General features: G+C 32.5%; 1 protein-coding gene and 1 pseudogene across 1 annotated transcript; one reads left to right on the top strand and one right to left on the bottom strand.

Annotated features, from left to right (window-relative positions):
- The first annotated feature begins 397 nt into the window (after nucleotides 1-397).
- LOC118480309 lies at nucleotides 398-15,359 on the top strand (annotated as a pseudogene).
- A 4,941-nt stretch (nucleotides 15,360-20,300) lies between these two features.
- LOC110869113 (uncharacterized protein At1g28695) lies at nucleotides 20,301-24,244 on the bottom strand. The gene is made up of 3 exons (XM_022118402.2): nucleotides 23,921-24,244; nucleotides 23,139-23,516; nucleotides 20,301-20,979 (listed from the first exon to the last, which is right to left on the bottom strand). The coding sequence occupies exons 1-3, from the start codon at nucleotides 24,077-24,079 to the stop codon at nucleotides 20,479-20,481; spliced, it is 1,038 nt and encodes a 345-aa protein (XP_021974094.1). The 5' UTR covers nucleotides 24,080-24,244; the 3' UTR covers nucleotides 20,301-20,478.
- Nucleotides 24,245-24,908: the final 664 nt, after the last annotated feature.

Here is a 24,908-nt window from a genome sequence, read left to right as displayed (position 1 = left end):
CAAAGGTTATACTAATACACGAGTCGGATCCAAGTGATTCATCTTGTCTATCTGTTTTTATTTTATTTTTATTTTTCAGCATTTAGTTAGTTTTGTTTTCATAGCTTAAAATCTTTTTTCTAACATTTTGATTTGATTAGACGTTGAGGATAAACCGGTACTAAAAGCTCTTGTGTCCTTGGACGACCTTGGTATCTTACCAACACTATACTACGTCCACGATGGGTGCACTTGCCCATATGTGTGTTTAGTGTTAGTAAATATTGTGTTTTATAAATTTAAAACTTGGCTAAAGTGTAAAAAGGGCTTAAAATATATACCTAAAACATATTACACTACACACGCATCCCCACCAAACCTTTAAACTGACATTGTTGACCCAACATCTTCCCCCGTCATGTACGACGGAGCCTTAGCCTTCGTGGTGCCATCGAAAACCACCATCTGTTTCCCTCTCTCTGCTCGCACATTCACCACCGTCAATGGGGTTTGGAACATCGATGCGTTAACGGTTTTTGAACTGAAACGAGGGAAAGGCTCGAGGGAGGGTACATGTCGGAAAACGGCGCCGGTGGGAATCGTCGGAACCCTAGCCAGCCCCCTTCTCTCCTGCTCTCTTCTCTTTCTCTCTCTATCTCTAGCTATTTGTGTTTGTGAGAGAGATAATGGTGGTTGATGGGTTTTTTACTTTTTGTATGAGGAATGGTTCCCACATTATTTATTATATTAATATTTGTTTTTTAATATATGGATAAAGGATAGTTAAGTAATTTCACACATAATTAACTGGATAAACTAACCTTCATCCGGTCAGGGGACTATCCGAGTAACAAACGATTAAACCATAAGGAGTACATATGTAATTTTAAAAAATTGAGAACTAAATGTAAAAAAATGACAAACCACATAAACCATCCGCGCAATTAACTCTTAAAATTATAAGAAGCATGAAAACATTTAAAGGGTATTTAATCAGTTTAAGAGTCTTAAAAAGTAAATTAAGACAGATAACTTAAAAACGACTATACGGGAAAACAAAGATCTAGAGGTTTCTACAATGATTACACATGACACAAAAAAAAGAAAAAGAAAACTTTTATTTATGAGTATGGGCGAGTATCAGAAAGTTTATTTTGTAGTAAGAAATAGAATTATAACATGTGGCAAAATTTAAAATAAATAGTAAGGATATTTTAGTCGATTTTACTCAATCTTCTTCATTCTTTTCCTCTCTGTAACTTCAAAACCCATCATCTTTAACCTTTTCTTCACTTTCTATCTCAATAATCACTATATTATAGTGCGATTTCGTCACCAATCAATGATTCAAACACCCAATCAACGTGTTCTTCAACTTTTTTGAAGAAACCAATTTAATTTCATACAATATTTCATTTTTTCCCTGTGATTTTGAAGCGAATCACTCGATTCGTTCAATTCGGTCGCTGATAAGTGTTTCTAACATTCAAATTTCGTCAATCGGCTTCGATCTATGTAATAAATTTTTGGATTGCATTTTTATGATCTGGATTTTTAAATTGAGTCATTGCGTTTTAAAATCTTGGCAGGGGTCCGGGGGCAGCGCCCCTGAGAGCAGGGTCCAAGGGGCGGGAGCCCGTGGCGGGGTCCAAGGGGCAGAGCCCCTGGCTGGGGTTGAGCTGGAATTTTTTTTTTTTTTGATTAAATTGCTTTAATAAAACTGTATCAGAAAATTTAATTTTCTGGAAATTGCCTCATTTTCGTAAACAGTTTTGATCTCTTACTTCCTGGTTCAGTCATTACGGTTTAGAAATAAGACATTTTTATCTGTTTTTAGACTATTGCGTTTTAGAAATAAGACATTTTATGCGTTTTCTGGCCATTGCATTTTAGAAAAACATATTTTTGAAGTGTTTTTAATCATTGTGTTTTAAGTAAAACACATTTTATGTGTTTTCAGTCCATTGCGTTTTAGAGAGAACACTTTTTTTTGTTTTTTTAGGCTATTGCGTTTTAGAAATAAGATATTTTTATGTTTTTTCTTACCATTGTGTTTTAGAAAAACACATTTTTGAAGTGTTTTTATTCTATTGTGTTTTAGGTAAAACACATTTTTATTTGTTTTCAGTGTATTGCTTTTAAAAAAAAAAGACAGTTTTAAGTGTTTTCTGGCCATTGCATTTTAGCAAAAAGACATTTTTTTGTATTTTTTGTGCATTGCATTTTAGGTAAAACACATTTTATGTGTTTCAGTCCATTGTGTTTTAGAAAGTACGCTTTCTTTTGTGTTTTTAGGCTATTGCGTTTTAGAAATAAGACATTTTTTGTGTTTTCTGGCCATTGCGTTTTAGATGTAAGACATTTATACATTTATTCGTGTTTTTTGTGTATTGCGTTTTACAAAAAGTCATTTTTTACGTTTTTTTTTTTCATTGCGTTTTACGCCAGTGGGTTTTCGAAAAAAAAAATTCGAAATTATAGCAATAGTATACTCATTATAAAGATAAAAAAACTCGTTTTTTTTGTGCATTTTTTATAATAAAATAATGTCGTATGAAAAAGTTATTAATGTTTAAAAAATGAGGGAAAATTGGAGGAGAGAAAAACTATTGTCCTAAATTGACTATAATGCCCTTACACATCTTTTCAATTTCACTCATTTAACCTTAACCACCGATTAAATCAATTGATGATCAATATTACTTACTAGCCTTTCTAGCCAAACAAATTTCCTATCATATCTTAACCCTTATTAGTATGGATAAATAAATTAGTTTTTCTTAATCTCATCCAATAATTCTTTTTCGATTGCATTGAAATGACCCAGTCCAAGTAAACGCATAAAGTCTCCATATGCGAACTTGCACAGCAACTTAGAAAATCAACATATGTGGACAGAAATGAAGTCGTTGCAAGGATAAATCAACTAGCCAAGTCAAGCGCAACTTTTTTTTGACCAACAAACAAATTAAAAGCCCGGTTACTCAAGGTAAACCAATGACAGAAGGCGACATACGCCCACGGTCGCAAACAACACTAGGGTAACCTAAGGCCACCATCTCAAGTTCCTAGGAAAACCCATCATCCAAAGACCAATGTGGTAAAACCGTATTAGGATCGAATTCGAACTCGAGAGGTGTGGCTTTCAGTGGCGAAATCAGTAACTTTTTTCGCCGGGTTCCTTTTGGTAGATTTTTACCAATTCTCAATATTTTTTTCCAAATCATACAAGTTTCCACTATTTTTTTCATTTTTTCCCGAGCAGAGGGGGTTCCCATGAACCCCCAAAACACCCTTGAATCCGCCCCTGGTGGCTTTCAACCCGAATCTTCACTTCCTGAGCTACAGCTCACTGGCCAATCCCAGCCCAACTGCCCACCGAATTTATATAATACAAAATCATATGTGGCTCACTGGCCAAGCCCAGCCCAACTGCCCACCCAATTTTATATAATACAAAATCATATCACTGGCCAAGCCCAGCCCAACTGCCCACCCAATTTAATATACTACAAAATCATATGGCTTTCACTGGCCAAGCCCAGCCCAACTGCCCATCCAATTTTACATAATACAAAATCATATGGCTTTCACATACGTAATCAAACAAACGGATTAATAAAGAACACACACTTTGCACTAGTTGAACTTGACAGAATGACAACTAAAACTGAAACCTAAAACATTGAGAATGGATAACGGAATATTTATTAATTTGGGTATGAGTTTTGTATTAAGGGTTTTTTACATATTTACCCCTCCTAAGCTGCTCTATTACATATTTACCCAAACCAAAAAATCAATTACATATTTCCCCTCCCTAACATATATATATCACATATTTCCCCTTTTCATTAAAATGACCCTTATTTATAACTATTTTACCCTTAATGAACTAGTAAATGAATATTTACATATTTCCCCACTCTAATATGTAAAATCAATTACATATTTACCCAATTTATGTATTATCACCCCAATTCTTCTATACTTCGCCCCTGTTTACAATGATAAAAACATAAAACCAAAAAGTACAAAACATAATTTCCGTTCATAATAATAAAACCATAAATTCCGTTCATAATAATTTTCGTTCAAAAAACATAAATACGATACCAAAAATTCGAAATCAAGCGCTCATCTTTGACTGATTACTTTCACGTCTTTTTTGCACTTTTTCCTCGTCCCCTTTTGCTTGTTGAGGCTTGTTGTTGAGTAGGATCTTCAGGTGCTGAGTTTTTGCATGTCTTTTCACGGTGTCCATACTCACCACATCGTGGACATTTTTGTCGTTTTTTAGGTTCGTCACCTGGTCTAATTCTGTTTTTTCTTGGTCTCCCAGGTGGACGTTTGATTGCAGGTGGGTATATCTTCTCCTCGTTATCTATATGCACCCATTGATCCTTTGTAGGCATTGAAGCAACTTCTAAAGCATAAGCTAATTTAAACTAATATTTACCTTTCTTGCACCGAGCTTGTCTCGACATTATTATTCATTGTCACATAAATGGTTAATTCTTTCTCAACTTTATACATACTAAGCATGAATTTAAAGTTGTCATGAGAATCAACCTTCACAAATTTTTGCTTAGTAGCGTATTTGTCGATATAAAAAACTGAAAAGGATATCTCCGGATCCGGAGGATAATGAGCGGCAACCTCTTCATTCAAATCATCAAAGTCGTATATCCAAGTGTCAATGTTAAGACATTTTTGAAAGCCAAAACAATAACGTTTTTTGTATGAGTTCTTAGCTAACCGAAAGTAACCTCCATATTTTAATTTTATCTTGTACTTAGTTGATCCTTGGCCAACAACATGTTCAAGCAATATTGGTGATTCTGTCCCATTCTCCCAAGTTGGTGTAAATGAATTATTTTCCATATCATCTTCCATACAAAGCACCTGATTCATATAGAAGAAGACTTTAATTTCAGACATAAATACCACCATTAACAGTGATTTAAAGCTCAAATAAAACATGTATTTTTGGGTTCATTAATGTATAAATTCTATTCGAGTAGATCTTATTGTTTACCCAGTTATATCCAAACATTTGAAATATGATATACATCAAGTAAACATAACCTCTATGAAATAAATAAGAGTAGTAAAAGTAATGATGTTTATTTTACCCATAGACGTGAGCATGTATGCCCTAAAAGACAATTTGAGAACAGTTATACATATGCATCGAACCAGACATAAACTGAATACATATCAGTTATAATCGATGAACATCACCAGACATAAACTGAATACATATCAGACATAAACTGAATACGCAGCCTATATGCATCGAACCAGACAAAAACTGAATACATATCAGTGAACAATCGATGAAGAAGATGAAAAACACTTACCTGATGAAGATGAACGTCGTCTGGGGGAGAAGAAACGTCTTTGGTGTAGGGTTTTGGATGCGTTCAGTATACGAATGGGGATTATTACGCATGATTAATTTGAGGGTAGTTAGGTAATTTCTCAAAAAAAAGGAAAATATGTAATTGATTTTTTTGGTTTGGATAAATACGTAATAAGGAGGCTTATGAGGGGGAAATATGTAAAAATCCCTTGTATTAATATATTAGACTCTAAGGTGACCTAGTTCGGTTGTCTGGTTTACCCGAATTATATTCATAACAATCTTTTTTTTTCTTATTATCCGATAATAGAGTAATCTATCAATCCACTAAATATTTAGTTTTATATATCTAACTAGGCTATCACCCGCGAACTTCGCGGGCAGGAAAATTTAAGTTATATTAATCGAATTATATCGTTAAATAAAATAGACATATTTTCAAACGTTATATTGTTTTATAATTGCTTTGAATTGAAATTAATAGAATTTTTGAAAAGAGAATTGAAATAGCATAAACGATACACAATGAGTTGTATAGTATATAAGAAAAGAGGTTTCATAAAGATTATATAAAGTAAAATGTTACCCGTTTTCAAGCCATAAATGTAATATTTATATATATTCTAAGAAAAGCATATGAAGGTAATCCAAGAATTTTGATGTGTACTGGATGAGATAGTCCTTTGTATGACAAAATATATAGTCGCCACGTATACTTTTTTTCCAAATAATCAGCATATCAAAAGCAAAAGCAAAAGCACAAATGCAACCAAATGTCGAAAGTAAAATAACAATCTCTCATCAAAAGTTACCAAGCCTGTTGCTAAAACTTTGGAAAAAAAACAAAAAAGCTTCTTGTAGTTAAAGTGTTAATGTTTAAAATTAATAGATAATAATAATAATAATAATAATAATAATAATAATAATAATAATAATAATAATAATAATAATGAGCAAGTATGAGTGCCCAAGCGTCGTGGCGGCTCATGAGTAGTTGCATTTGTCATTAATTTGGACCAGTATATACAGGGGCGAAGTATAGAAGGGGCAGGGAGGGGCGCCCGACCCCCCGAACTTTTCGCTCAGTAATGTTATATATGTAGTTTTCGTATAGAAATTTTTGGGTATATACGTTTTCGATCACCCGGTTCTATAGAAAATTTTGTGTATATACGTTTTCGACCCCCATTCATTCTGGTCAAGCTTCGCCACTAAGTATATAGATGTTGACCTGGTGTTGTAGAGGTTAAACACAATGCATGTATTGCATTAAGAAGCTTTGGATTAACAACCCAAAATTTTAGAACATGTGCATGAGCTTTAAAAAGCCTACCGAGCATTTAAAGAAAATCAACCAAGAAATGTAAACTAGAAAGGACTCTAAACTCTAAAGTCGTACAGTTTACTCTATATCTAGAAATAGGGTTGTAATGTTATGGCTTTTGAACATTGTAGTGTAATCTATTACATTGATTATATAGAAATTGGGTGGGCAATATTGCTTACAGTCTAGTCGTTGACCAACTTATTCAAAGCTACAAATACCTACTCTTGGGTCGATTCCTATACAACAAAATAACCGAAACAGAGCGAATTATAAGTGTCTTTGGGATAACAAAAAGGTGGATAATGTTCTTTCATTTATAGTTCTTTTTAGTACCGCATCTAGTAATGTCAACTTCAAACCAACTATGCACTTTATCGTCCTTACTGACCCATATGTTCAAAGTGTCAAACGGGTCGAAATTGACCCAAATATGTAATGTTAATCTATAAAACCTCCTAAATCATTTTACACATGCAATTAGAAACATAAGAGGAGCTACTTGGGGTAGATTAAGCAAAAGTCTAAGCCAACGTTGTCACACCCCCCCCCCCCCCCAAAAAAAAAAAAACCACGCGCGGATTTCACCGCGAGGCGTGTAACGTACCAGGATTTAGCCAATAATCACATTAAACTAACAGTAAAATAATAAACACGTAATCTTATTCAGTATGAAAAGTGCATTTAAAAACGTCTGATTTAGACAAGTATACGTTCAGCGGAAGCAATTGAAATTGTTCTAAGTATTTGAAATCAAACTGTTTATAAAGCATAGCGTAATATTAAACGTTTTAATAAACGACACGATCCATGACATCCCTAGCTCCTCCGATTGCAAGTTCCGTTCCTGGAAGACACCTAACGACCTGCAAGCATGCAGAAAAGTGTGTCAACATGAAGTTGGCGAGTTCACAGTTTTGTTTAACAAAAATAATGTAAGTGTTTAGTTTAAAGACATGTTACGAATAATAAACTCGATACCGATTGACTGTTCTATTTTTGGTGCCCTCATCAATGTCTATCATCATTGATCAAAGTGTTTAAGGTCATTAGTTCACGCCCGGCTCCCAGCACGGCAGCACGGCGTGAGGTTTGTCAGGCCTAAGAGCGCTATCAACTAAAACCTCGTTGCCGCCCAGGCAACTAGCTCGGTATGTAAGTAGTAACTTTCGTGATGGAGTTGAGTTTATTAACTAACATCGAAATTAAACCAACACATTGAAAAGTATTCCTCCCAGAAATAGTAGTTTTTTTGCCCCCCCCCCCCCGGGGACGCATGCTAGTGAAAAAGTAGTGAACTCACCTTAGTTTGCTCGGTAAATGTTAACGTGCTTCTACGTGTTAAATACAAGTTAGGTCCGTTACACGCGACCTAATATACATTCAGTGTTGGTAAGTATATGAGTAGGGTTTGCAATACCCTTAGTGTCCAAACAGTTAGTGATCAAGTTAATATATTTATTATATAGCATCGCACAACTTACCTACCTAATATGAAATAGTTAAACACATACATGTATTCACACAAACTCGGTCAAGTACATCAGCATATTAGTCAAGTAAATTCGGACCCTTTTTTATTTAACCAAGTGCGGATCCTTTTATATTCAAACAAGTGCGGACCTCCATATATATCATAAGTGCGGACACTTTTGTGTCTAGCATGTGTGGACACCTTTGTATCTAACATGTGCGGACATCCTAAGTGCGGACCATATACATTCATTAAGTGCGGACTATATTAAGAAATATGTGCAGACCCTTATATCATTCCTTAAGTGCGGACTATATTAAGCAATATGTGCGGACCCTTATATCACTCATTAAGTGTGGACTATATTAAGCAATATGTGCAGACCATATACTTTCAACAAATGCGAACATATAAACAAGTTTAACAAATGCGGACACCCTTTGAACTTAATAAATGCAGACCCTTGTGACTTCACTAGGCCTGACAGTTATCTACGGACTAACATTTCTTCCCAAATTAGCAACATAGAGAATATCACAGTTTTCAATAAAGAACCTACGACAAAAACCCCAAATCGCAGTAATCAATCATACTCTGAATCTAGGCAAAAGTTTAGCATTCATGTCACATCAAATAGCATCTAAAATGACTAGTAGCAACCATACACTTCAACCAATCTAGAAATTATCACACCTTCATCAATCATAAAACAAAAACACAGATTGTTTAGATGTCTAGGATTTTGCATTGGAATCAAAAGAACAAGATTCACAACATAAAGCATGAACACTTACCTTAGATTGATATAGAGGTTGTTCTAGGAGAGTTGGAAAGATCAATATTGAGGATGGAGAGTTGTGTTGCAAAGCCCAAATAATTGAAGAGTGATTTGAGAGCAATGAATTGTCGTACAGTGATTATGAGAGGTTTTAGGGTTTGAAGTAGCCTATTAAAGTTTTACAAATATACTAAACACCCCCTTAATTATATAACTTTCATAGAAGGAGCACACAATATCATTCAGTTTATAATAAAGCACATAACTCATGTAGTTCTCATACAACGTATAAGTTTCATATAGACCGTTCGTATAAATGTAACACCCCAAAATTTCGTATGACATATTATAATGTTTAATCGCAATACTTAGACGAAAAGTAATGGTAAACATAAATTTTTACCATTATTCCAATTATAGCTTTTAGCAAATCTAAAATTTTATATATATGCATGAAGGTTTACTAAGTATGTAAATATGAGAAAAGTGACATGTTCTAAATGATGAGGGAGACAAAATGAAAAAGTATGTAATTAAAACCCATAACAAAAAAAATGTCCAGTGCTTCATGTGGGTGTGTGTGCAATCGTGAGAAAGGGACCAGGAGGAGCTTTCCCCTCAAAACCCTAACATCCTAAATTCATCAAATTGGAAGGGAAATTGAAGTGTAAATTGATGCATGTATCAAGATTCATGATCATCTAGTGTTCTTTTAACACCAAGTAAGTCAAATTTCATATTTTAGTGATGTATGATAAAGTGGGTTATGTATAATCTATGAATGTAGTATGAAATTGAGATGAATGCTAGATAATATTAACATGTAGAAATAGTAATATGTTTGATTCTGACCATATTGAAGGTTTTGATTAAAACCCACTTGGTATTTGTAAGAAAGTGAAGGATTGGTGAAGTTTATATGTGAATTAAGTAATGTTGATGTTTAAGTAGAGTTGTAGAAGATATTTTAAGGAATAATTCGATAAGAAACAGAATACATATACATATGATTATGATGATAATATATGAAGATTAAATGAATATGATGATCCATGAATGAACAAGGAAAAATGTGCTTTAATTACTCGTACACTATGCCTTATTGATGGTACGCACATAAGGTGTTGCATAGAATGCCTAGGTTTATTTACTTGTGATTTGATATGAATCCTTGTTAAATGGATGTGGTAGAATAGAAATGGAAGTGTGCATAGCTGTTTAACACCATGATGAATAAAGGAAATGCATATGTAATTAATTCGTATGAAAGCTACAAGTATGAAATTGTAACATGTAGGAGCGAAGAAGGAAAAAGACACAAGCCATTCCAAAACACAAGTAGCGCAAGACCACGGTAAGTTCTTATGAACTTTGTCTATCCTTAATGTAGATTATGAATGTTAGTCTCGTTATATAAATTGTAGTTCGAAAGTGGTATTGTAAACATGGTAATTTGATATGTTGAACATTTAAGGAACGGTTAGAAAAATGAGAAAGTAAAGGAATGCTATGTAGTCGAACTGTATGAATGGGTCGCACTAATAGAATGAATGTTTGAAATGTTATGTAGTCGAACCGTATGAACGGGTCGTACTAATAGAATGTACGTTTGAATTCTATGTAGTCGAACCGTATGAATGATCGCACTAATAGAAGGTATGTTGTTCTATGCTTACAAAATTTTATTGTAAATTGTCATTTGTGCTGAAACCATAATTATATAATTTGTGATAGTTAAATATGAAAGGAATGAATTTGTTCGTCATAAATGAAAGTTATCTTATGAATGTTATTATCCGTTATTAACGGCAGAGCCGGCTGAAGGGTAAGGAAACTAAAGCCTTTGCTTTAGGCCACCACTATTCAAAGGCCCCAATTTGAGTAAAAATTGTATGCTATTATTCTGTTATTGGTTTAGAAAGAATGACTGGGCAAAGGAGTTTTAAGTCAATAAAGATAAATGATTTTTTATTTTTCTTTTTGAGATTCTAACTCTATTTCTCTTATTTTCTGTTGTTTTCTCGTTTTCATATGTTTGCATTATTTTTATTGTTTTCTGTTCTCATATGTTTGCATTAGTGGTTAAGTTTCTATTTCTAGAAATAGTTATATTAGCTTTTATTTTCATGATTTATTTACTAAGTTTTAAATTTTTCAGTAAACATAAATGCCTTGAAAAGAAAATAATTCACATAATAATAATAACATCATAATCTAGTTTATTTTTATAAAACAACACTATAATATATAAGAATACCACCATATACTTGATTTACAACAGCAAAAAATAATATCAGTAAAATACTGAAAAGGGCCCCGCATTTGAGTTCGCTTTAGGCCTCTCAAAACGTTGAGACGGCCCTGATTAACGGATAAGTGATGAATAAATGAAATTTACTTTATCCGTCACTCACGGGTTGGAATGTATGCGTATGAATAAAAGGAATGAATTCGTATGTTATAAACGAACCGAATGAATGTTTATGTACGAATGTGAATGCCCGTTTCAACGGGATAATAACGGTATATCTCAATTATGAGATAGTAAGTTTTGACCCGTTCTATCGGGTAAGAAAATGCGTGTATGAGATGAATGCATAAAATGGATTAATTTTGATTTACTAGATTAGAAGTAACATAACTGACGAGTTTAATTTCGGTATTTGATGTAGGTAAATCCGCAGTTTAGACGTTATGGCGAACTTGGGATGAACACACATGATACACCCACCTCGCGCTTCCGGAGTATCTACGAATATGGGTCTAAAATTATGATTTTGTTTATCAAACCAAATACCTGTAGTCTTTTGGGGTTCGTATGTACTTTAACCCAGTTAAATGTTGTTTTATATGACTTATATTGTGTTAGAAAGTTACATTTTTGCAAATGTTTTTAATTGCAAAAGGCAGGGAATCGCCTATTTTACGAACGGATCATGCCCAAATTTCATTAAAATTTGTATTTTAATTATTTTTATTATCGAATGTGGAAAGCGGGTGTTTCAATAAAATTATCATTTGTGTGAATGATTAACGTTTAGAGAATTAATCTTGTGTGCGTGTTCCGGTAATTTCCCGAATTACCAAAGTAGACTCATTTAACTAACCCAGTTAAATGCGGTGCTATGAATGTACGTCTAAATTAATTGTGGTTAAGTTAAAGTAGTGGTTAAGTTAAAGTAGTAACCTGAAGTTGCATACTTCAAGTTGGAACACCATAATCGAACAAACTAAACAATCAACCAAAGTTAACCATAACTGGTCCATAACCACCAGTTAACCAACCCTGCCATAACGATGCACGGTTATTGATATCGCTGGAGCAATCTTCCATAAACAAAGCTCAGTTATCGGTTCTGGATGAAGTCTCCATAACTGAACTGAACCGACTTTACACACCGCTATATTATACGGGTGATTTGTACACGATCAAATCAGATTGCTTAACAGGGGCGGACCTAGGTTGTCCCCAAGGGGGGCGGGCGCACCCCATGACTTTTTTTCGGTTAGTATATATGCGTGATGCGCCCCTTATAAAATATTAACACCGCACCCCTTGAAATATTAACGCCGCACCCCATGACCGAAGAAGAAAGAGTAGAACAAAGAAAAAGTTTTCCGGTGAACAGAAAGAAGTTACAGGGAATCACCAGCTCTAGAAATTGGAATTGAAAAAGGGAGACAAAGAGAGGAAGATGATCTTTGAAATGCAATTTAATGCATAATGCAGTAGTTAGTTGCAGTACAATTGTTTTTGTGGTTAATAAAGTTCCATGTGTTATTAAAAAAAGTTAGTTGAAGTACATCGAAGAGTTGGTAATTTCCAATCTAGAGACACAATTTAAACAAGCGTGACTGAGGAAATCATTATTATTATTTTACTTTTCATATTGTTATTCATTAATTTTTAGTATGTAAACACTATGAATTATATTACTGATTTTTTATATTACCCTTTTTACTTTTTTTTACTAATTTGTTTATAATTTACAATTTACACTATTTTCATATCTTCTTTAAAATTAAATACATTGAGTTTTAAATTTTGAGCGATTTATACCACGCATAAAAACTAAGAATTTTGGTAACGATATTAAAATAGAGATGTTATAATGGTTACATTTCAAAGAATGTAAACCCGTAAGGATATTGTACTTTCTATTATGCAATTGAACAAAGATTAACTTACTTTTTCTTGATTATATAAAATTTAGTTTGATTATCTTTTTATATGATCCGAATCAGTCTGACCTGACCCGAACCGAACCGAAAAAATTTATTATATAGCAATAAACAAAGAACCCCTTAAAATTTCTGCACCCCATGAAAAAAATTTCTGGGTCCGCCACGGTTGCTTAATATGGTTTATTTCTTTAATATAATTAGAATCATTATAGATAATCTCCCTTAGTTGTATAATTATGGATAAGACAACGTGTGTAGTTGTTTACCACTAATTTCTTTCCGTATTGGAAGCCCCGTGTTTGAACGTCGCAAATAATACGTTTAGACCTACGACTCTACGAGTAGCGTGATCAACTAGTATGAGCGAAAACCATTTTTATATGAATAATTTTGGTTTGACCATAAATTATATATTAAAGTAAGACCATTTTTATATGAATAATTTTGGTTTGACCTCATATTATTATATACTAAAGTAATAAGAATTGATGTACTCAATAAAAAAAGGCATGTTTTGGAAGTTTTAATTATCCAACTTGATGTTTTTTCAGTTAAATTGTTTTCTGCACAGTTATTTAATCTGAGAATGTTAAACTAGTATAATGGAAATTAAAATGATTATCTTATAGCTTTTATTTTTTTATCTTGTAAAATAACAAGTAGTAGCTAATAAGCGTTATCTAGCATTTTCTTTCAATTTATTATGGGTTAACTTTAAACTCTACGGTCTTAATGCATATAAGTACCCGCCAATCTAACGCATTTTAAAAATGTGTGTCGTTATTGAAGAAAAAAAACAACAGCATAAGAACAATTAAGTTTCTTAAAGGCTTGAAGCTCAGCGGTATTAATAGTTGTTGTAAATATGCCACTACTCAAGTTGTTGAGAGTTCTAGTTTCATAGTAAACTTTGACATAAATTTAGAGTAGCTAAGTATTTAATATCACAACCTATATTTTAGTTGTATATTTAGAAAATTTATTTTTTTATTCGTCACCTAATTATATAATTAGCTGATTGACATTAGTGGTGTGAAGTTTTAACACGATAGGGAAGTTAACACGAACTTAACATGGGTTTTGTGTGTTCAGATTTAGTGTAACCAATTTTGGGTTGACGATTCAGTCTGCATGCTAAGTGAGCCCGTCAGTAAATGGTTTAGATGTTAGTTGTCCAAGCATGAGGAGTACAAACATGATTGACGTCACTAGGAAACTTTAGGGAAGAAAAATGTAAACGAATATTGGATTAAAATAAAATTCAACTTTCACCATATGTCTCATAGCACTTCCAATTTACGAATTGTACCACGCTTCTTCCAACTTTCAACTTATTTTCCTCTAGCACTCTCAAACTAACTGAATCCAAACTCAGTCTGATGTCACGTAACAAAAAAAGTGCCACACTAGATGCCATGTCATAAAAAAAGCCATGTTAGATGCCACGTCACAAAATAAGTTCCATGTCTGATGCCACGTAATTGAAAAAAAAAACACGTCAGAAGCCACGTCACTATACAAGTGTCACATCTGGGTTAGGGTTTAGTTAGTTTGAGAGTGCCAGTGGAGTTGATAGCTGGGAAATGGATCAATTTTTTTTATTTCTGTTGTTAATTAGGAATGAATGGACTGTCTATAGGTATTGTTTTATTAAAAAGATTTATCAATACTTTAGCTACTTTAGCAACTTGCTTATTACTCGATTCTCGATTCCATTTCTTGATGTTAGTAATGTACAATGGTCAAATATGATCATTTTCTTCTCGGGACCACTTACTTTTTTTCATCAAGTGAGAATTAGAATTAATTCCAGTTTATCTACTTCTATCCAAGTAAGGAGGAAAGAAACGTCTTTAATTAGCCACAAAATTTATTTACTACACGGCGAGAGGTTTCATTTTTCTTTTAATGGAAGTTTTGGGTGTGAGATTATATGGTTCTAATGAACCAACATAAATTTTGAAACATCAGTTAATAAGTAGTATATTCTATATATGATTTTTTTATTGATTTTTACTATCAAATTGCCGATTCTACCCCTACATACAAGGTTACCAGATTCCCATGGAGATGCGCATTACAGTACTTGTATGCTTCTAGCTAGAATTTTACTAAAAATGGGAGCGTATGGATTGGTTCAGATTATTATGGAATTATTACCACACGCTCATTCTATATTTTCTTTTTGGTGATGATAGTAGGCATAATACAAATAATCTATGCCGCTTCATCATCTCCCGGCCAACGTAATTGAATAAAGAATAGCATATTCCTCTGTATCCCATATGGGTTTTATCTTAAAGGAATTGTTTCAATACAGATACGAGACTCAATGGAGCTATTTTACTAATAATCTCTCAATGGCTTTATCGGTGCTACACTTTTTTTCTGCGGGAATGAGTTATGATAGAATACGTCTTGTTTATCTCGATGAAATAGGTGGAGTAGCTATCCCCATGCCAAAACTCATTACAATGTTCAGTAGCTTTTCAATGGCTTCCCTTGCATTACCAGGTATTAGTAGTTTTGTTGCAGAAATGCTAGTACTTTTAGGTATATTTACCAGCCAAAAATATCTTTTAATGCCCAAAATTACTATTTTACTAATAATCTCTCAATGGCTTTATCGGTGCTACACTTTTTTTCTGCGCGAATGAGTTATGATAGAATACGTCTTGTTTATCTCGATGAAATAGGTGGAGTAGCTATCCCCATGCCAAAACTTATTACAATGTTCAGTAGCTTTTCAATGGCTTCCCTTGCATTACTAGGTATTAGTAATTTTGCTGCAGAAATGCTAGTACTTTTAGGTATATTTACCAGCCAAAAATATCTTTTAATGCCCGAAATTACTATCAGTTTCCTAAGGCAATTGGAATGATAATAACTCTTGTATTTATTATCTATGCCAAGTAAAATATTATAATGATACAAGTTTTTTAATACTCCAAACTCTTATGTTTTTTAGTCTGGACCTTGCGAGTTATTTGTTTCCATCTCAATTTTTATACTTGTAATAGGTATTCGTATGTACCCCAATAATTTTGTTTTTTGACAATCAGTTGACAAGGTTGAAGGTATTCTATCTGATTATTTTTATAGATAGTTTTCTTTGAAAAAAAAACTCATGTTATTTTTAAGAGTTGGTTGGCTAATAAAAAAGAAGAAGTATTTTTATTCTCTTAAATTTTAAATAAAGTCAAAACATAGTATGAATTTAAATTTTTACCCAATGTATTTTGTATTTGTAAAAATCATGTGAATCACTATACCACTTGATTCACATGGTTTTCTCCGATTGAGACAAGCTATTTTATATACACCGTATTGCATTGTGTTTGTATTCTTACGATGTTTTTCTTGAATTTAACTATAGGTTAACGTAAATGAACCATAACTATGTAACCCTATTCCTAATAGATTGACCCAAAAATAGCATCTCCAAATAATAAGAAAGCCTAGAGTCGCCATAATTGTAGAATTTATTCCTTGCAATTTTTTATTTGTTCGGGTATCTAAATAAATTGCGAATACGATTTAAGTAACAAAGGCCCAAGTTTCATTTGGATCCCAACTCCAACATGATCCCCATGCTTATTTCCTATGATTAAAGAGATAAATACAAGGCTAATCACGCTATAACTCCAATAATATTTCGGAAGCTCGTAGCATTGGTCCCGAAAAAACTCAATTTATTGCTTCCTCTCCACCAATAATGCCTACCCCTTCTACTCGTTCTAACAAATGGAATTCCGAGTAATAAGCTTTTGATATTCAACAATTCCTATTAAAAAAATAATCACAAAATCCAAACATTTATCTATCCGGACATGAGGTACATCAAGAAGGATTCCACCAATGCAAAAATAAAAAATAAAAAATAAAAATTGTGCATCATTCTCATACCGGTGGCAGCTTCAAATAGGTCGTATATCAATTCTCTTTCTCGAAAAATATAGAGGAAAGGAGTCTATGCCTCGATATATGCCATAAAAGGGATGCGAAACTATACTGAACTCCAACATGACGACTCTGATATAATTGGCCCTTTAGGGACTTGAATATTGCCTAATTGCTCTGGCGCATTTACAGTTAATGCTTCTGTGGAACATAGTAGCTAAATAATCCTAACGTGTTACATGAGGCAATATTGTATAATTGATTGATTTTACACAGTATTTTCTATACCTCGGTATAAATAATCCAATATTGGTTCATAGTCAATAACATCTTCACCTTCAAGAGTTACACTGAGCCAAAGAACATCATGCATTGATGGGTGGTGAGGTTCCATATTCACTTTTATGAGGTCTTTTCTTGTAGATGGTACAGTCATAGGTTTTTCCCGATTCTTGCATGAATTGCTGAAAGCAAAAAAGAAGTTCATCAATCTGCATGGGAATCATTCAAACTAACTCTTAAATTAACGAGTTTTCTTTCTCGAATGTCCAACTTCCCTATTAATTCTTTATAGCGTGCTTTATTGTTTTTTACAAATAAGGCAGCAACCGTTGATGTTTTCCCATAATTTTCTACAGACCTCTCTGAGATAAATAGTTTTTTTTGTGCAATTCCAAACGTGAAGTGAGTCTCCGTATCTTATTGGTGAAATTTACTACTAGAAATTCAACAAATCATATGTTTTCTTTGTTTTCTTCTTGTTCTTTCAAAGTAACGGAAATAATACTATTAGAAATTTCAATATAGTATAACAATAATCATAGTTTATTTATATTCATTTTATCCGTTAACGTTAATCAATCCAATTTTTTAGTTCATTTTGATAGTGACACAAAAAGACCATACCAAATAGTTTAGGGGTGTTGCTAAATGTACCCCTTTTTTCAAATTTTTACTGGCTACACCTCCCCCCTGAAGTTTGTAAATAAAAACAATGAATCCATGTGTTTTCTACTTTTTTAAAATTACATACGAAACTATCCCTATTTTTTATAGGGGTTTATCCACTTCCCATAATTTGAATACTTACCTAAACATGTTTTCTTTTACATTAGAACGGCTTCATAACAAAATTCCTACTGATTGAAAAAAGGAGATTAAGAGAGACCTTGAAAAACGATTTAGTGCAACTTTGATTTTCATCAAAAATCTAATTGATTGAGCGTTCTTTGTATGTATTCATCTTTCTCATTAATATAGTTCTTCTTCTTATTTTTTTTTTTTTTCGGTTCAAACTTTACCACAAATCGATTTGTGGATGTATTAAAGTCAATTCGTTGCTGTACATAATGTTTGATATATTGCGCATGAAGACTTCCTCTTTGTTAATATATTATATTTATGTATTAAAGTCAATTCGTTGCAGTAGTTTCAGAAAAGAAAAGCATTAGTTGCAAAAAGAAACGAAAAAAGAACCCTAGAATCGATCAACCTTATTATCACACATAGAACCTAATTTGTTGGTATTGTTGTATTACACTAGAGCTCAATCCTTAATTTAATACCAAAAGGCTCTATTACAACACATCATGATTTGTTAATATCAATAGAAAACTATTATATTTAAACAAGGAAAATTGGTATTTAATAAACCAACCTTTTCCCAGTTGGTAAATAATAATCCAACGTACATAATTGGTATATAATAATCCTACTTATCAACATGTTGGCACTCAATGGACCTCCGTTAGTTTTTTTTAACTGAAGTTAGTTTTTAAGTTTTATTTATTACACAAACAGTCTCTGTAGTTGTAATTTACTAGTTTTAACTATGAGTTAATAGCCAAAATGGTCCCTGAGGTTAATAGCCACAGCACCACCACTGCCACCACCACCACCGCACCGCCACCGCCACCGTCACAGCACCGCCACCACCACCACCATCGCCACAACACCTCCACCACTGTAACTATCGCCACAACACCACCACCACCACCACAGCACCGCCACCCGTCAGGACTAGCACCACTGTCGCCGGCCGCCAGAAAATACAGTCGCCGCCGTCTCCACTGCTCTGTTTCTCTGTCTCCTCACCGACACTCTCTCTCCTCGCCGTTCTCTCTTCTTCTACGATCTATCGCCGGAAAAGCAGGGAACCAGGGTGTGGTTGTGGCTGTCGTCGAAGATACAGAGGGAGAGAAAGAAGTTGAGTGTGGTGGTGCGGTGGTGGTGGTGGTGCTGTGGCGGTGGTGGTGGCGGTGCGGTGGTGGTGGTGGTGGTGCTGTGGCTATTAACCTCAGGGACCATTTTGGCTATTAATTCATAGTAAAAACTAGTAAATTACAACTACAGAGACTGTTTGTGTAATAAATAAATAAAACTTAAAAACTAACTTCAGTTAAAAAAAAACTAACGGAGGTTCATTGAGTGCCAACATGTTGATAGGTAGGATTATTATATACCAATTCTGTACGTTGGATTATTATTTACCAATTGGGCAAAGGTTGGTTTATTAAATACCAATTTTCCTTTAAACAATAAGGTATTATAATTATATTACTTATTGGTTTCTTTTATGAACGAGTTTAATTAAATATTAGAATCCTCTAGATGCATGTTTGGATTGATTCGATTATGTTTCGATGAAATTGAATTGCTTTTGATTGATATTCGGTTTATTTTGAATCAAGTTTGAACATTTTAGTTGGTCACAGATCATTTACTTCGGTTGGTGTATCATTTGTGATTTCAAACAGTTTTTTTTTTCTAAAAACCCATATTATACTTTGAAGATAAATATGTCACTTGAGGAAAAAAAAAAAAAAGCTATAGGGCTCGTGGGAAAAAGAATGTGGCACCGAAATATTGTTCACATTAATTTTTCATTATACCTTGTGAATAATATACAACGATTTGAGTTTGTTTAGAAAATCTTGTTCAATATATCTAAAAAAATCAAACAATTTTGATCATTGGTTAGGAGATCTGGATGTTATAAAAAATGTGAGTCACGGATTTTTAAAGAGTGAAATTTGAAAAGTTTTAAAAATGTTTTTTTTATGAAAAGGGGGTGCATTTAGTAATAAGGGTGAAAATAATCTGATAACCCAAATATAAATAAAAACTTCAATATGAAACATTTACTAATCAAGTTTAGTAGCCATGTTAAAAGTGTTACGTGAGAAAAATACACCCAAATAAATTACTAAATATTTTAGTTTATGGCTTTGACAATGAATTGTTCAAGGATTTATTTAGATAGTTTGCTAGAAAAAAAAATTGTATGAAAACATAATAAAGAGAGATGATAAGAACTTTTTTTATCACTCGTCGCATACATTACATTTAAACAATAATATTTATCTCATTTCATATTGCAGCTTGAGTTGAATAACAACAAAGAATAAGATAAAAGAAACACTCAAATTTCAAAGAGTTCTTATGCAATCCATTTGGCGAATACATGAACTAACTCACGGAATCCATGACTTTTGGCATGCTAAGTGATTCGACCATCGATATTCGATTGTCTTATTGCGAGATGGATCTTTAAATCTCTTCCAATCATGAATAACCGTGACCAAATCAGTGACTTTCGCTCTAATACTTCGACAACAATTTGCATGTACAGTTGAAACAATGTTAGCATCTCTACTATCTTGACAAAATCCACTGAAATAAATAGTGTCCAAAAACCTAACCCTAAGCCTCAACCTTTCAAAAGCACCTTTTTGCATTAGGTCAACAAGAACATCTTGTTCTTTCTTTCCAGTTGAGTTGTTTCTTTCCCCATACCATTCATCAAACAATGCGATTGTTTTGTTGTTAGATTTGATCATGTAGAAACCGGTGTTTATCGGATTTGTTTGTGACCACTGATTGCCATTAAACTTATCCACACTTATTTGAAGATCAACAGTTTCATTTAGGGTTAGCCCTGAAAATGGATTCCTTAGCCACAAAACATCGGTGTCCTGTAATTCATTCAACATGAAACTATATGTTATTAAGAATGACTTGATAGCTTACATTTTTTATATATTATTTTCCGTGCCTTATTAACACTACGAAAAACACACTATCTTTTTTTTTTAACGATAGATCAACTAGATTTCCATCTGACTCAAAAGGGCCAACATATGCTGTTTAAACCCCTCACCTCAAGTTCGAATCCCTTCCAGAGGTGTTCTCCCATATTTACATAATTTTGCACTTAGTAGAAATCGAACCTGAGACCTCCCAGAAGGAAACCACTTAGTGGAAAACCCCCTGACCAACTGGGCTATACCATATTGGCAAAAAAAAAAAATAATAATAATAAAATAAAAACTATCTACTTAATGAAAAAGAAAAATTCCCACAAAAAGAAAAACCAAAAATTTCAAAATTTGTAGTTGATCCAATGGTAATTACCGGATGATTCCCGATGATGACCTACAAAATTAAGGTATAATTGAAAATAAATATTTATATGGTTAATTATTGATAATTCGTCGATGATATTGCCATGGTTACCCGTTTGTATATGGTTTATTTTAGTGATTTTCTCTTGAACCAAACCATATATGTGTGTATATGTATGCATATGATATTCATTTCATAACCAATATAATATTGAGAATCACAAAACCTGTATAATTATACAAGCGAGTACATAAAACTTTAGTAATATTCATATAAAAAGGTTTTTATATAGACATTGTATCCAAATAATGAATTTTTAAGTTAAGCATGCACAATATTCTTTTGAAAGCTCTAATTGTAGATATTGAACAAATATATATACATATATTGAGAGAACACGTAAAAACAAAATGAACCATTTACTAATTTTCTAATTTGAAAAAGAACAATAAAGTTATAATGTTTATTGTTTCTCAACATCTCTTATGAAAGTTATTTTTAAACACTGAGAAATATGTTTATTGGTTGTATATGTATATGTGTAGATTGTATTGGCAACACATTTGTAGATAATGTATGAAAAGTTAGTTTGATAGCTTCTTTATACACATAATCTATACATGTTATATGTATATGTAAAAAATACAAGATTTAAAGAATATAAATCATTGATAAAAACATTAACTTATTTAATTGTTTCTTAATGTACTTTCAATAATTTCGTGTTAATTATAATTAATGATTTTCACCAATATATTTGTATATTATTTTTTTAATGTAGAGATGCATAAAACTGCATTCTTTTTTCATTTTTTTCTAGTTATGTTAAACACGTTAAAGAAAAATCAATTTAATGTAGAGATGCATAAAACTGCGTTCTTTATTTCATTTTTTTCTAGTTATGTTAAACACGTATTTAAAGAAAAATCAAAGTCAAGACAATGCCTGATAATCGTGGATTTGATTTCTTGATTTTACATATTTTTATATCTTAATTAGTTATATAATTATAGTTGATATTCGTAGTAAAAAGGAAGGAAAAGTCACGTCGTCCTTGGGTCCAGTCTATCAAGATTCGTGGACTTCTTATAGAGAAAATATTTAAATATTAATTAAATAGTAAACGTATTGGAAAAATATCCAAGTTTTAAAATATACCTCGAATAATAATATGACATATTTTCTTAGCATGTTAATACTTTTCATTTTTATACCTAAATAACAGACTACTTTACCCTATTATCATCTATATAAATAAACAAAATTTAAAACATCATATTAGTTTTAGCCTTAAATTGTTGAAAACAAGTTTGTCATAGTATTTGGATGAAAAGAAAGTTTAAAACATAATTACTAAACTTGTAAGGAGTACAAATAACTATATAAGGGAGTGTAGGGGTGAAAATGCATTTATTTATATTTCGTATATTAGATTTTAATGTAGTATTACTTTGGTTAACTAATTATTAAAAATTGTCTAATTTTTGAAGACGTAAAATTGTATACCTTATTATATATAAAGTTCTAGAAATCGGTAACCTAAAAAATTATTCATATAAACTAAATTTAATATATTATTTCATAATTATAGATGTAAATTTAACATGTTTCCACATGCTTAATCCTAAAATAAGGTAGATATAAATTCAACATGTTCCTACACGTTTAACCCCTAAAATAATAAAATAGATGTAATATAAGTTATAACACATTCTAAAACTTGACTTACCGTAAAAACAAAGTTGTATCCACGCCGAAGAACATCTCCAAGAAAACGTGTTCTTTGCCACATCATCTTTATGAAATCCTCGGACATGTAAGTCTTTTCATCGACAAAGTCCTCGCTATTGGTTTTCAGCTTGTAACAATGTAATCTAAGAAACCTACACCGTTCGAATGCGGTTTGGTCAACTGCCACGATCAAAAGATGGTTGGTCAATTGCCTTGTATTTTCTCCTAGCCAAAACCCATCTAAGAATATATCAAGCATTGGTTTGTCCCCCTCGGTGTAAGCTCGGTTCACAATGGTGATGATCACCGTTTTGTTGGCCATCGAAGCTCCCTCCAAGGCTGTTTCCAACTCATCTCTATACATTGAAGTCTCATGCTGCAATCACACAACACACGATATATATTTAAGGAAATTGAATAGAATTCAATAGATTATTAAGACATTGATAAAGTATGAAATATATATATATATATATATATATATATATATATTTCTAATCTTTACTGGTTTGAGGAAGTTTTCATGGTATCTAGTTAACTTTTTGAACTTTTTTTGATTCTAGGTGATCTGCTAGTCGAAAAAGCAGTTGTGAATAGCGTTTATGAGACATAACATCTGCTAGTTCAGCTAGCAGACCCTCTTAAACACTTATCACATCTGGTAGTTCAGCTAGCAGGTCACTTACAATCAAAACAAGTTACAAAAATTGACTGGAAACCATGAAAACTTCTCCAAACCACCTAAAGCCATAAAAAAAAGTCAAGTATGACGAAGCTTACGATGGCTAACGAATGTTTCGAATGATGAAGCTTGCGGGTCATGGAGGTTATTGAAACCGAAGGGTTTTCTCCTGATAGAAGATAAATAAAAGTTAATGATATAAGCAATAAAGTGCAAAGGGCAAGAGGGGTTCCAGCTTTCAATGATTGATCCATCATGATGATCTTGAGGCGGCCGACGGAGGAGTGCGGTGGCCGGCGACCAGTTTACAGGTTGGCGATATATCAGGAGGAATTTAAATTAAATTTGGACTTGGAGAGGAATGATGATTTGTAATGGTGATTGGTTGGACGTGAGTTCATGTTGGACTTGATCACTTCATAAATAATAGTCATGCATGAGGTGCCGTGAATATTGATTCATTTTGGTATTTATGAGTTGCGACTTTTGTTGGGTGTGTTTTTATGTTATTTGTTTGACTTGAGGGTATACACTTGTTTATATTTTATAACTAGGTTATAACCCCATGTATTATATGGGTTAAGTAAATAAAATATCAAATAGTTAATAACGAAGATTTAACAATTATAAAACGATATTTTAAGACACTTTTCTGATATCTGAACAAAATTTTGTTTTATGTATAATCAAAACTTGTGATGTTTGTCAAGTTTATAAATATGTAAGCATTTGAACTATCGATTAGAAGACAAACTGTATCATCGACTTTCTCACGACGTGAACCCAAGTTTTATTTAAATAATAGTGGTCTTAATTTATTAGTTCTAAAAATATTGTTGAAATGTTTAGATTAGGCATATAACAATTAGCCAATTAAATAAACTTATAGCTACAAAATAATATTTAAATTAATTAGATAAGTATAAATTATCGGTAACTATTAAGTTATATAACTTTAAAATTTAAATATATGGACTTGAGTTACATCTTAAAAGGATAGTTGTTTTTGAATAATTTTATTAGTACGATAAATGTAGTTATTATTATTTTTGTATTTTTAACATATTAAATAAATATATTATTTGT

The sequence above is a fragment of the Helianthus annuus genome, chromosome 7 (assembly GCF_002127325.2).
Source record: "Helianthus annuus cultivar XRQ/B chromosome 7, HanXRQr2.0-SUNRISE, whole genome shotgun sequence".
Classification (NCBI taxonomy): domain Eukaryota; kingdom Viridiplantae; phylum Streptophyta; class Magnoliopsida; order Asterales; family Asteraceae; genus Helianthus; species Helianthus annuus.
The sequence above is the reverse complement of the archived record's forward strand: the minus strand, read 5'-3'. Positions and strand labels throughout refer to the sequence as shown.

Bases quoted from the DNA above. Each gene is read 5' to 3' on its own strand.
- LOC110869113 (XM_022118402.2), bottom strand. From the start codon at position 24,079: ATGATGGATCAATCATTGAAAGCTGGAACCCCTCTTGCCCTTTGCACT. The intron at 23,517-23,920 runs GTAAGCTTCGTC...GTGTGATTGCAG, and splicing joins CGAAACATTCGTTAGCCATC to CATGAGACTTCAATGTATAG. The intron at 20,980-23,138 runs GTAAGTCAAGTT...AATGAATTACAG, and splicing joins GATACAACTTTGTTTTTACG to GACACCGATGTTTTGTGGCT.